At 40.8% G+C, this 12,858-nt stretch overlaps 1 protein-coding gene across 5 annotated transcripts in view; it reads left to right on the top strand.

Annotated features, from left to right (window-relative positions):
• CNTNAP5 (contactin associated protein family member 5) overlaps positions 1-12,858 on the top strand; it is an 884,209-nt gene that overhangs the window by 478,881 nt on the left and 392,470 nt on the right. For all 5 annotated transcript variants that reach the window (XM_055262660.1, XM_055262659.1, XM_055262661.1 and 2 more), the window contains exon 9: positions 11,026-11,175. In XM_055262660.1, coding sequence (XP_055118635.1) covers positions 11,026-11,175 — 150 coding nt within the window. The remainder of the gene's footprint in view (positions 1-11,025; positions 11,176-12,858) is intronic.

Here is a 12,858-nt window from a genome sequence, read left to right as displayed (position 1 = left end):
AATCAACAGAATATACATTTTTTTCAGCACCACACCACACCTATTCCAAAATTGACCACATAGTTGGAAGTAAAGCTCTTCTCAGCAAATGTAAAAGAACAGAGATTATAACAAACTGTCTCTCAGACCACAGTGCAATCAAACTAGAACTCAGGATTAAGAAACTCAGTCAAAACCGCTCAACTACATGGAAACTGAACAACCTGCTCCTGAATGACTATTGGGTACATAATGAAATGAAGGCAGAAATAAAGATGTTCTTTGAAACCAACGAGAACAAAGACACAACATACCAGAATCTCTGGGACACGTTCAAAGCAGTGTGTAGAGGGAAATTTATAGCACTAAATGCCCACAAGAGAAAGCAGGAAAGATCCAAAATTGACACCCTAACATCACAATTAAAAGAACTAGAAAAGCAAGAGCAAACACATTCAAAAGCTAGCAGAAGGCTAGAAATAACTAAAATCAGAGCAGAACTGAAGGAAATAGAGACACAAAAAACCCTTCAAAAAATTAATGAATCCAGGAGCTGGTTTTTTGAAAAGATCAACAAAATTGATGGACCGCTAGCAAGACTAATAAAGAAGAAAAGAGAGAAGAATCAAATAGATGCAATAAAAAACGAAAAAGGGGATATCACCACCGATCCCACAGAAATACAATCTACCATCAGAGAATACTACAAACACCTCTATGCAAATAAACTAGAAAATCTAGAAGAAATGGATAAATTCCTCGACAAATACACCCTCCCAAGACTAAACCAGGAAGAAGTTGAATCTCTGAATAGACCAATAACAGGTTCTGAAATTGTGGCAATAATCAATAGCTTACCAACCAAAAAGAGTCCAGGACCTGATGGATTCACAGCTGAATTCTACCAGAGGTACAAGGAGGAACTGGTACCATTCCTTCTGAAACTATTCCAATCGATAGAAAAAGAGGGAATCCTCCCTAACACATTTTACGAAGCCAGCATCGTCCTGATACCAAAACCTGGCAGAGACATAACCAAAAAAGAGAATTTCAGACCAATATCCTTGATGAACATTGATGCAAAAATCCTCAATAAAATACTGGCAAACCGAATCCAGCAGCACATCAAAAAGCTTATCCACCATGATCAAGTGGGCTTCATCCCTGGGATGCAAGGCTGGTTCAACATACGCAAATCAATAAATGTAATCCAGCATATCAACAGAACCAAAGACAAAAACCACATGATTATCTCAATAGATGCAGAAAAGGCCTTTGACAAAATTCAACAACCCTTCATGCTAAAAACTCTCAATAAATTAGGTATTGATGGGACGTATCTCAAAATAATAAGAGCTATCTACAACAAACCCACAGCCAATATCATACTGAATGGGCAAAAACTGGAAGCATTCCCTCTGAAAACTGGCACAAGACAGGGATGCCCTCTCTCACCGCTACTATTCAACATAGTGCTGGAAGTTCTGGCCAGAGCAATCAGGCAGGAGAAGGAAATAAAGGGTATTCAATTAGGAAAAGAGGAAGTCAAATTGTCCCTGTTTGCAGATGACATGATTGTATATCTAGAAAACCCCATTGTCTCAGCCCAAAATCTCCTTAAGCTGATTAGCAACTTCAGCAAAGTCTCAGGATACAAAATTAATGTACAAAAATCACAAGCATTCTTGTACACCAATAACAGACAAACAGAGAGCCAAATCATGAGTGAACTCCCATTCACAATTGCTTCAAAGAGAATAAAATACCTAGGAATCCAACTTACCAGGGATGTGAAGGACCTCTTCAAGGAGAACTACAAACCACTGCTCAATGAAATAAAAGAGGATACAAACAAATGGAAGAACATTCCATGCTCATGGGTTGGAAGAATCAATATCGTGAAAATGGCCATACTGCCCAAGGTAATTTATAGATTCAATGCCATCCCCATCAAGCTACCAATGACTTTCTTCACAGAATTGGAAAAAACTACTTTAAAGTTCATATGGAACCAAAAAAGAGCCCGCATCGCCAAGTCAATCCTAAGCCAAAAGAACAAAGCTGGAGGCATCACGCTACCTGACTTTAAACTATACTACAAGGCTACAGTAACCAAAACAGCATGGTACTGGTACCACAACAGAGACATAGATCAATGGAACAGAACAGAGCCCTCAGAAATGATGCCGCATAGCTACAACTATCTGATCTTTGACAAACCTGACAAAAACAAGAAATGGGGAAAGGATTCCCTATTTAATAAATGGTGCTGGGAAAACTGGCTAGCCATATGTAGAAAGCTGCAACTGGATCCCTTCCTTACACCTTATACAAAAATTAATTCAAGATGGATTAAAGACTTATATGTTAGACCTAAAACCGTTAAAATCCTACAAGAAAACCTAGGCAATACCATTCAGGACATAGGCGTGGGCAAGGACTTCATGTCTAAAACACCAAAAGCAATGGCAACAAAAGCCAAAATCGACAAATGGGATCTCATTAAACTAAAGAGCTTCTGCACAGCAAAAGAAACTATCATCAGAGTGAACAGGCAACCTACACAATGGGAGAAAATTTTTGCAACCTACTCATCTGACAAAGGGCTAATATCCAGAATCTACAATGAACTCAAACAAATTTACAAGAAAAAAACAAACAACCCCATCAAAAAGTGGGCAGAGGACATGAACAGACACTTCTCAAAAGAAGACATTTATGCAGCCAAAAAACACATGAAGAAATGCTCCTCATCACTGGCCATCAGAGAAATGCAAATCAAAACCACAGTGAGATACCATCTCACACCAGTTAGAATGGCCTTCATTAAAAAATCAGGAAACAACAGGTGCTGGAGAGGATGTGGAGAAATAGGAACACTTTTACACTGTTGGTGGGACTGTAAACTAGTTCAACCATTGTGGAAGTCAGTGTGGCGATTCCTCAGGGATCTAGAACTAGAAATACCATTTGACCCAGCCATCCCATTACTGGGTATATACCCAAAGGACTATAAATCATGCTGCTATAAAGACACATGCACACGTATGTTTATTGCGGCACTATTCACAATAGCAAAGAGTTGGAACCAACCCAAATGTCCAACAACGATAGACTGGATTAAGAAAATGTGGCACATATACACCATGGAATACTATGCAGCCATAAAAAATGATGAGTTCGTGTCCTTTGTAGGGACATGGATGAAACTGGAAAACATCATTCTCAGTAAACTATCACAAGGACAAAAAACCAAACACCGCATGTTCTCACTCATAGGTGGGAATTGAACAATGAGAACTCATGGACACAGGAAGGGGATCATCACACTCCGGGGACTGTTGTGGGGTGGGGGGAGAGGGGAGGGACAGCATTAGGAGATACACCTAATGCTAAATGACGAGTTAATGGGTGCAGGAAATCAACATGGCACATGGATACATATGTAACAAACCTGCACATTGTGCACATGTACCCTAAAACCCTAAAGTATAATAAAAAAAATAAATAAATAAATAAATAAATAAATAAATAAATAAATTAGAATTAGAAAAAAAAAAAAAAAAAAAGAAAGAGAGAGAGAGGTACAATTGAGAGCCAGTTTACAAGAGTGTGTCAAGGCTCTGCAACCTCAAAATTAGTTATTTAACTCAATGGCTCTGAGCCAAGAGAAAATTTCCATTCCCACCAAACTCACCTTTTAGCCCACCCGTCCCCCACATGGTGAAAAAATGTGCTGTTGGTGATGGGGATTTGTGGTGTTGGTGATGGGGTTGTGCTGTGGGTAATGGAAGGTTGTGGCATTGATGATGGAAGGTTGTGGTATTGGTGATGGAGTGTTGTGGCATTGGTGGTGGAGAGTTGTGTTGGTGGTGGAGGTTGTGGTATTGGTGATGGGAGATTGTGATATTGGTGATGAGTTGTTGTGGTGGTGAGGGTTGTGGTGTTGGTGATGGAGGGTTGTGGTGGTAGTGGAGGGTTGTGGTGTTGATGATGGAGGGTTGTAGTGTTGGTGATGGAGGGTTATGGTGGTGATGGGGGTTGTGGTGTTGGTGATGGAGGGCTATGGCATTGGTGGTGGAGAGTTGTGTTGGTGATGGAGGTTGTGGTATTGGTGATGGGAGATTGTGATATTGGTGATGAGGTGTGGTGGTGGTGTTGAGGGTTGTGGTGTTGATCATGGAGGGTTGTAGTGTTGGTGATGGAGGGTTATGGTGTTGGTAAAGAGGGGTTGTGGTGTTGGTGATCGAGGGTTGTGGTGTGGGTGATGGGAGCTTGTGGTGTTGGTAATGGAAGGTTGTGTTGTTGCTCATGGGAGGTTGTGGTGTTGGTAATGGAGAGTTGTGGTTTCGATGATCGTTCTTTGTGGTGTTGGTGATGGAGGGTTGTAGTGTTGGTGAAGAGGGGTTGTGGTGTTGATGTTGGAGGGTTGTAGCATTGCTGATGGAAGGTTGTGGTGTTGGTGATGGAGGGTTGTGGTGTTGGTGATGGAGGCTTGTGGTGTTAGTGATGAAAGGTTGTGTTGTTGCTTGTGGGGGGTTGTGGTGTTGGTAATGGAGTATTGTAGTTTTGATGATGGTTCCTAGTGGTGTTGATGATGGAAAGTTGTAGTGTTGGTGATGGAGCATTGTGGTTTTGGTGAAGAGGGGTTTTGGTGTTGCTGATGGAGTGTGGTGATGTTGGTAATGGAAGGTTGTGCTGTGATGATGGAGAGTTGTGATGGTGATGGGGGATTGTTATTACCATCTAGTGAGCAGGGGTGCTGCTGCACATCTGACACAGGAGGTATACCACAAGACACCTACTCCTAACAAATAATAACCCAATCCAGAATACCCAGGGCCAGTGTTGAGGAACCCCACTTTAACCCCAAACCCTACTCTTGTTAAACAAATTTAGGACCTTAGAATATCTCTTAACCTTTCTGAGTCTCAGTTTCATCAAGTGTGAGCTATAAAGGGCTGTGGAGATCTCATTATCAAAAGCATTTTAAAAGACATATTAGATGCTCTGTAACTATTTTTTGTTTTATCTAGAAAGATATATCAAAGTAATAACAATGGACTAGAATTCTAATTTCTGACATAAGTAGACATCCTGAGAAACAAAAGTTAATTTTCATTTAATTATTTTCAGAAGTTAGGTGATTCACAAAAGAACAGAACTAAAGTTTGAAGTTGGTATTGTTAAAAGTGAAGTCATTTGGTGGGAATGTAAAGTAGTCTAGCCACTTTGGAAAAATTCTGGAAGTTCTTCAAAGGGTTAAATATGGAATTACCCTATGAGTGAGCAATTCCAATTCTATATGCACACCTAAGAGTGTTGAAAACATGTTCATACAGAAATGTGTACACAAATGTTCATAGCAGCATTATTCTTAATGATGCCCCAAGTGGAAACAATTCACATATCCATCAACCATAAAAACATACTTAATTGACCAGGTGCGGTGGCTCATGCCTGTAATCCTATCACTTTGGGAGGCTGAGGCGGGTGGATCACTTGAGGTCAGGAGTTCAAGACCAGCCTGGCTAACATGATGAAACCCCGTCTCTACTAAAAATACAAAAAAATTACCAGGGTGTGGTGGCAGGTGCCTGTAATCCCAGCTACTCAGGAGGCTGAGCCAGGAGAATCACTTGAACCCAGGAGGTGGAGGTTGCAGTGAGCCGAGATCATGACACTGTACTCCAGCCTGGGCCACAGAGTGAGACTCTGTCTCAGAAAAAAAGAAAAAAAATACTGATTCATGCTACATGGATGAATCTTAAAAACATTATGCTAAGGAAAAAACGCCAGTCAGAAAATAGAGCATAATGCATGATTTTATTTATATAAAGTGCCCAGAATAGGCAAATCCACAGAGGCACAAAGGTAGGTTAATGGTAGTTGACCAGGGCTGAAGGTGCAGGGATAAGGGGATTGGGGGACAGTATATCAAGGTTACAGAGTATATTTAGGGGATGATGACATGTCTTAAAAATTGATTGTAGTGATTGCATAACTCTGAATCTACTAAAAATCATTGGGTTTCACATTTTAGATGACATATATGGTATGTGAATTTTATCTCAATAAATCTGTTACCAAAAAAATAATAAAAATAAAAGCAAAGTAGAATTCAGTAGCAGAACATAAAACTTTTCAGAGCTTTTTGGTCATCAAAGAGATGGCAGGAGCAGGGCAGGGCTGGCTGGAGGTGCCAGCATGATGAGCAAAAGAAGCTGAGCCCCAGTACCCACACTTCCCTTTGAACGCTGGCTCTGCCTCTGAGCAGCCATGGGGCCCTGGGCAGCCTCTCCACTTTTCTCTGTTACATCTATTACATGAGGGCAATCAACCTAACCTCCAGGACTATTGTAAGAATTAGGAATTATATTATTTGAAGTGCCTGGCACATTGTAGTCATTTGTTACTGGTAGTGTGATGTATTATTAGCTGTTTTTACAATTGGGATATTTCAAAGGTTCATTTGCAAGTTCAGTTGGAAGGATGAAAACTGTCATTCTTTTTTTCTCTATGGAGAAAATCTTCCAAGTCTTTATTTGATTCCTAGGAAAGCACAGGGCAGCCTATTTAACTCTCTCTCTATAAGGAACCCTTTATACTGATGCCCTAGGCTGAATTCCAGCACCTGAGAGAAGCCATGAGAACAAAAGTGAAAAGGACAAAAAAGTTTTCTGTCTTTGATTTAAGCTTAAATAGTTTGTCAGGTTTTTTTAGGATTATAAAAAATGCACATTAAAAAACATTGAAAATTCCAGTATAACATAAAAGAAAAGAATTTGTGATTCTGTCATTCTACGTTATTGCAGTGTTTTTCTTGGTGTTAGTTTTTAACAAGATGGGAATCAATGCAGCACGTACTATTTATTTAGAGCTTTTCTCTTACCAAGATATCAGTAGCATTCTTGGACATTATGATGTTTAATGACTACATTATATACCATATTAGGAATAAACCATATTTGCTTTAGCTAGCCTGCTACTATTGGAAATATGGGTAACAGTGAATTTTTGCTATTGTAAATAATGGTGTCATGAAATACCTTCACCATAAATCTTGGCTACAGCTCGGTTACTATTTTAGAAATAATTCTTCAGAATAAAATTCACAGGAAATGAGGTATGACATTCTTGGGATTTTTGATACTTACTGGTGTATTGCCTTACAGAAAGAATGTACAAATTTAGGCTGCTACAAACAACATATAAAATTGACTATTTCCCTCTATTCTCATTGAGATTGAGCATTATCAGTTTTTATCCTTTATTAGTCTGGGAGATGGCAAATAATACCCCACATGTCTTTAAAGTTCAGAAATTGTATGTTTGTCCTCATCTGTTTCTAGAACCCAAATCCCATCTTTCAGGCCTCGGTCTCTATATCATGGGGGTGCTTAGAGCCCCGTATTGGCCCTCAATATCCTGCTCTTCTCTCCTAAGAGAATTTTTTTTCCCCCATCAAGACATTCTTGGCCTAAAAGGTGTTGCTTTCCTGTTCTCCTCATTGGACATGTCTGTTCTTTCAAAGCTATTTATCTCAAGGAGGTTTGGGAAAAAAGCAATCTTGATAAGGTGATTTCTCCCTAATTTCTGAATAATCAATAGCATTTCCATGCTTACCTTTAAGAGAGTACTTTTAATAACAAAACCTCAGAGAGTCTCTAGGGATGTTATTTTGGATCTATTAACAGAATGAAGTGAAAATGAAGACCAGGTGAAAGTGGAGTTCTTTAGCTGGGGATGTACCACTTCACTTGCCTTGGAACCCATGCCCAAGCAGCTCTCCTGGGCGAGTCCCAATTTCCCAGCTTCTTTCCTTTCTCTTCTGACACCTCCAATGACGTGGCTCCTGACCCTGGCTGCACAACAGAATCCCAAGGGACCTTTGAACCTTCCAAGTCCTGGGATAATCCCCAGAAATCTGACTTAATTAACCTGCAGTGAGCCCCAGGTTCTGTATTTTCAAAAGCTCCCCGGGCAATACCTGCATTGAGAACTATATTGTTCTAATAATTTTCCTCCACAGAGCTAAACTTTTCACCCAGGCTCCCGATGCAGGGATTGCGGACCATGTAGGAAAAGACCAAATCAAAGAAAAGGCAGACCAAAAAATAAAAAGAAAAAGAGAAAACAACCAACCAAGCAAACCCTCATTATGTGAAAACTTGAAAGAGAGACATGGATGGAGATGTGGGGAGAGGACAGGACCCACAATCAGAACAAATGATCCTACAGACTCCCACTGAGCAAACCTCTCCTCTCAGGCCAGTGCCATCTGTAACATGAATACATGATAGATACCTAATTCAAGGAGATACTCACCGTGGCCTCTGTAAATACATTCTTCTCTGCTGTACCCCTGATGCCTAGCAGGGTGCTTGGCCTTTAAGGAATATTTAGAACTTTTATTCTGAACTAGTTACTAACTCCCTTCCAGTCTAGAGTTGACCTGCAAATGCAGTCCCATACGTTATGCAGATATATTCAAATGAGTATGCAAATGAAAGTTTTTAAAAAGGACTTACAATTGACTGTGCTCCCCAAATACCCCTGAGAGAAGTCAAATGTTCACCAAGAAACACCTGACAGATTCTCTGTCTCATTAGCAGAATCCCTGTGGCCAGGACCCAAACCCTGGTCTTGTCTGAGGACAACTGCCTTTGGGAGGAAGTGGGGCCACCAGGCTGAGAAGCCTCTGTGTTCTCTTCTTCACCCCAAGCAGATGTTCAGGGTTGTAGTGATCTGGCTTGAGAGATCTGGCCGAAAACACATCAGGTGTCCTACATCTGGGATGCTGTGAGCAGATGGGTCACAGCTGTCCAGGTGCAAATACAGCTGGGCTCCAAGCCTGGTGTTTGTTTCTCCCAGGGCAGCCTCTCCAGCCATCTGGGAGCTCAGGGTCACCGGCTCTTCCCTTGCCACTCTGAGGGTCTGGCACACCTCTGTGGTGATCCTCAGTGTTTTCTTCCCAGCTGGCTGCTTTGGGGCTGCTCTGGTAGGCTCTACCAAGGCAGGTCTGTTTTACCTGCAGAAATAGCTCTGAATCCATCACTTACTTTGCATTTTCACTGCTGCTACTTTAGGTGAGATCCTCTTATTCTGCCTCCTGGGGACTCTGCAAGCAGTAGGAACTGTGAGTTTTGCGTCCAGCCTTGACCCCTTCCAGCTGCTATCATTGGCTCTTGTGCTGGCTGATTCTTTGAATAAACACCTCTCACACTGATATTACCATCCTAGAGAGCCCTCATGGAGTCACATGTTCTAAAGCTGTAATTTTCATCTCTGGCTGCACATTAGAACCACCCAAGGAGCTTTTTAAAAAATGCAGATGCCTAGGGCCCATGCCCAGAGATGCTGATGGAATTGGTTTGGGAAAAGTGCTCTTCAGAATAATTTATCAAAGGATACTGTGTAAAGTCCTCCTGAGCCTGGCATGTGACATCTCTGGGTGCTTGGATCCTCTTTCCAACTGCCTTCATATTATCGTCTCCTGCTTCTCATTCCAGACCTTTGTTTCTTTATACAGGCTCTCTGTCTCCTGGAACCCTTGCTCCAAGAATTACAAACTCTTGCTCATTTTCCACAGCTCCCCTTAACTGTCACCCACTTCTGTGAAACATTCTTGGGATCCTCACACGGAGTTAGTTAGGCTTTCTTTCTTCTCTGCTCACATATTGCTGTTCCACCCAGAACTGCAAGAGGTGGTGTTCTTTGCTTACTTCTCTGTCTACCCCACTAGCCTGAACTCAAAAGACGTTATTTTAATCCCCCTTGCATATGTCTCTGCCTTTTAACAGTGGACTACCCTAGGGTAGAGATCATGTGATGTTAATATCCATACCCTTTAACGCCAAAGACCATTCTGTATTTGCAGCTCTGTTCATTTGTTAAGCTAATATGACTGCCCACATATGATTGAAATGAACTATTCTGCATACACTGCTGGACTAACTGGTGTAATTCTCACAATGTCCTGTTAAGTACAATCATTGTCCTCTTTGCAAGTGAGGAAACTGACACAATGAGAGGAAAGACAACTCAACATGTAACAGCGCACAATAAATGACTATTTACAATTTAGAATTGTGTGGCTGTGTGCTCTTTCCACAGAAAGTCTTTGTGACCAATCAGTTAATACGACTTTATTTTCTTCAGCAAGCACTTTACACCAACAGGACAGAGTCTTAATAGATTATAAACTCTTTAAAGGAAATAGTTGAAACCTCCTGACTTGTTCCCAATACAGTTTTCTCAGTAAGGTAGGTCAGCAGCACAGGGTACACCAAAGACAGCTGGAGCAATGGAATAGGAGATAAAAGAACCTTACAAAAGCACCCACCTTTCTCCCAGTGCCTTTGGAGGCTGTCGTGCCTCATTTCATTTGATCCCTTTAACAATAATAAGGAGTAGGAATTATAACATTTACAGATGATAAAATCAGAGCTTAATGAAAGTGAGTAACTTAGACAATGTCACCAAATTAGTATGAAAAAGGCTGCAATTGGATTATATGTTACCTCTCTCCAACAGGAGGCTGCCTCTGCCTGACATATCATTGGAATCCAGCTTTCCTCATCTACTTTAGAAATAGCTTACTTTTTCCTAAAATTGTTTGTAGGAAAGTATGAGAAAACTAAAATTGCCCATAACTCTACCATTCAGTTAAAATTGCTGGTAATATTTGAGTTTGTTTATTTTTCTGTTTTTTTTTTCCTCTGCATTTATACAACAATAGATCAGAATATGTGACATAACTTTGGTTGTGGTATGTACAACATTTTGTATTTTTCCCTTTTGTTTTTAAACAAAACATATCAGAAGTAGTTCAGCCATCTTTTTTAAAAAAGAGATTAGAATGAAGTGGTAAAAAGAGGAAGAACAATGCTTTTTATGAACCTTCCAAGGGCTTGTATCCAGCTGAGCGAGGAGTGGGTTTGCTCTGAGAATGGCATGGACAGCAGCAGGCTGGGAAATGAGCCCCCTCTCTCCAAGCCTTCTGGACCCATCATCTCTATGCTTACTCTCTTGCTTTTCTTGCAGGCAGCAACTTGAATGATGGCTTGTGGCACTCGGTTAGCATCAACGCCAGGAGGAACCGCATCACACTTACTCTGGATAATGAAGCAGCACCCCCAGCTCCAGACAGCACTTGGGTGCAGATTTATTCTGGAAATAGCTACTATTTTGGAGGTAAATTCTCCAGTCTTTAAGAGGGAAAATTAAGAAGGGAGGGAAAATGAAGTGGGCAATTATTTCACTATGATGGTTCTGGCTTAGTCAATTAGACAATTCTCCCAACACACAAACACACACACACACGCACGCACACCCTCCATCTCAAAATAGTGAGAAGCAAAATCTCTCACAGCTGTGTGCAAATATAAATTATCTAGGTCAGTGCTGAGGAAGAAAAGAACTTTAGCTACAAGAGCTGTGTTATATAACACATCCAAAGGAGATTTTTGTAGCCATGCCAAGCCCTGTGATCACATGGGAAAGGAGAAACTCAGCTGAAAACTTGGAGAAAGTGTATCAAGAGTCAGCAGTACCTGCAAGAGGCAAAATTCAGGTGGAAGGGCACAATCAGCATGCTCAGCACCTAGGCCCCTCGTCTGCCACTTTCCTCTCTTAGTCTCCTGCCCCTCCTTCCCCACATCCCTAGAGGCCACGCCCACAGAAAGCCAGGAATGAGGAGGAACTAGGAGGCCCATGAACTTGTAACTCGACTTGTAGAAGCCAGTTCAGATTGTTCACAGTCTGCCTTCTCTGATGTTAAGTGAATCCTGGGAACCTTTCCAATGACAAAAACACAAGGGCAAGCTGATGGTGAAGAAAAACATATAATTAGGCATCTACTGATTTTTTATAAATGCATATCTACATATATGTATTTAGTCTTTCAAATGTATTTTTCATTAAAAATTAATATCTAATTTCGTAGTCTGTTGTTTGTATTATAGAAACAGTCTCTGAAAAGGATTTAACCTCAGTAGCTGTCTGACCTTGAGAAAGATGCTTATAGTCCCTAAACTTCCTAATCTGAAACATGGGGAAATAAGCTCACCTCCAGAATTTCTGGAAAAGTTAACTACGACCAAGGTGTAAGCATATAGCATGGAGTATGCCACATGGCAGGGGATGGGGAAACTCGCTCCAGCTCCTATAGATATAAGTCAGGGTCTGGTCTACAGTTTCCTTATTTTTTTCCTGTTAGTAAATTGAAGAGAAGTATTGTATAAAATTATGCATAGTCTCTTAAATAGAATTTACAGATCACTTCTCTCATACCAATGAATGTGGTTAAAGCTCTAAAATGCAAAAGGGATTTTGCACAGGTGCAGTGTACATACCGAGGTCTCCTAGGAGGGAAGCAATATCTTCGTGGCTTGATTTTAGGGTGAGGAAGGGCCTGTGACATTTACTTCAAATTTCCTCCACCTGTGCATGGATAATAAATTCCTTTAGGGAGGGAATACACGTCCAGTCTCTGCAAAAGTTTTTATGACTTAACCTCATTTAATTCATGCAAAAACCTTGTGCAGTAGGTAATATCCCCACTTAACGGATAATAAGACTGGTGTTTGCTGAGATGAAAGAATTTGTGCAAGGCCATAGAGCTCATGAATTCAATTCCAGATCTGTGTTCCCACAGCCCACCAGTGAAAACAGAGATTGGAAGAAATGTATTATAATGATCGTAGAACAAGGGTGTTGGGGTCCACAAAGATAACCTCACAGGCCGAATAATTTTTCATCTTATGCAATATTTCAGCATCAGAGGGAAAAACGCTATCTTGAATTTATTCTTGAGGGAAATGTTTGTAAATAATCCTGATACAATAACATCCAACATGCCTCAGAGACAAAATGGCT

This window comes from Symphalangus syndactylus, chromosome 22 (genome assembly GCF_028878055.3).
Source record: "Symphalangus syndactylus isolate Jambi chromosome 22, NHGRI_mSymSyn1-v2.1_pri, whole genome shotgun sequence".
Classification (NCBI taxonomy): Eukaryota; Metazoa; Chordata; class Mammalia; order Primates; family Hylobatidae; genus Symphalangus; species Symphalangus syndactylus.
Note: the sequence above shows the minus strand (reverse complement) of the source record. Positions and strands in the feature narration are given on the sequence as shown.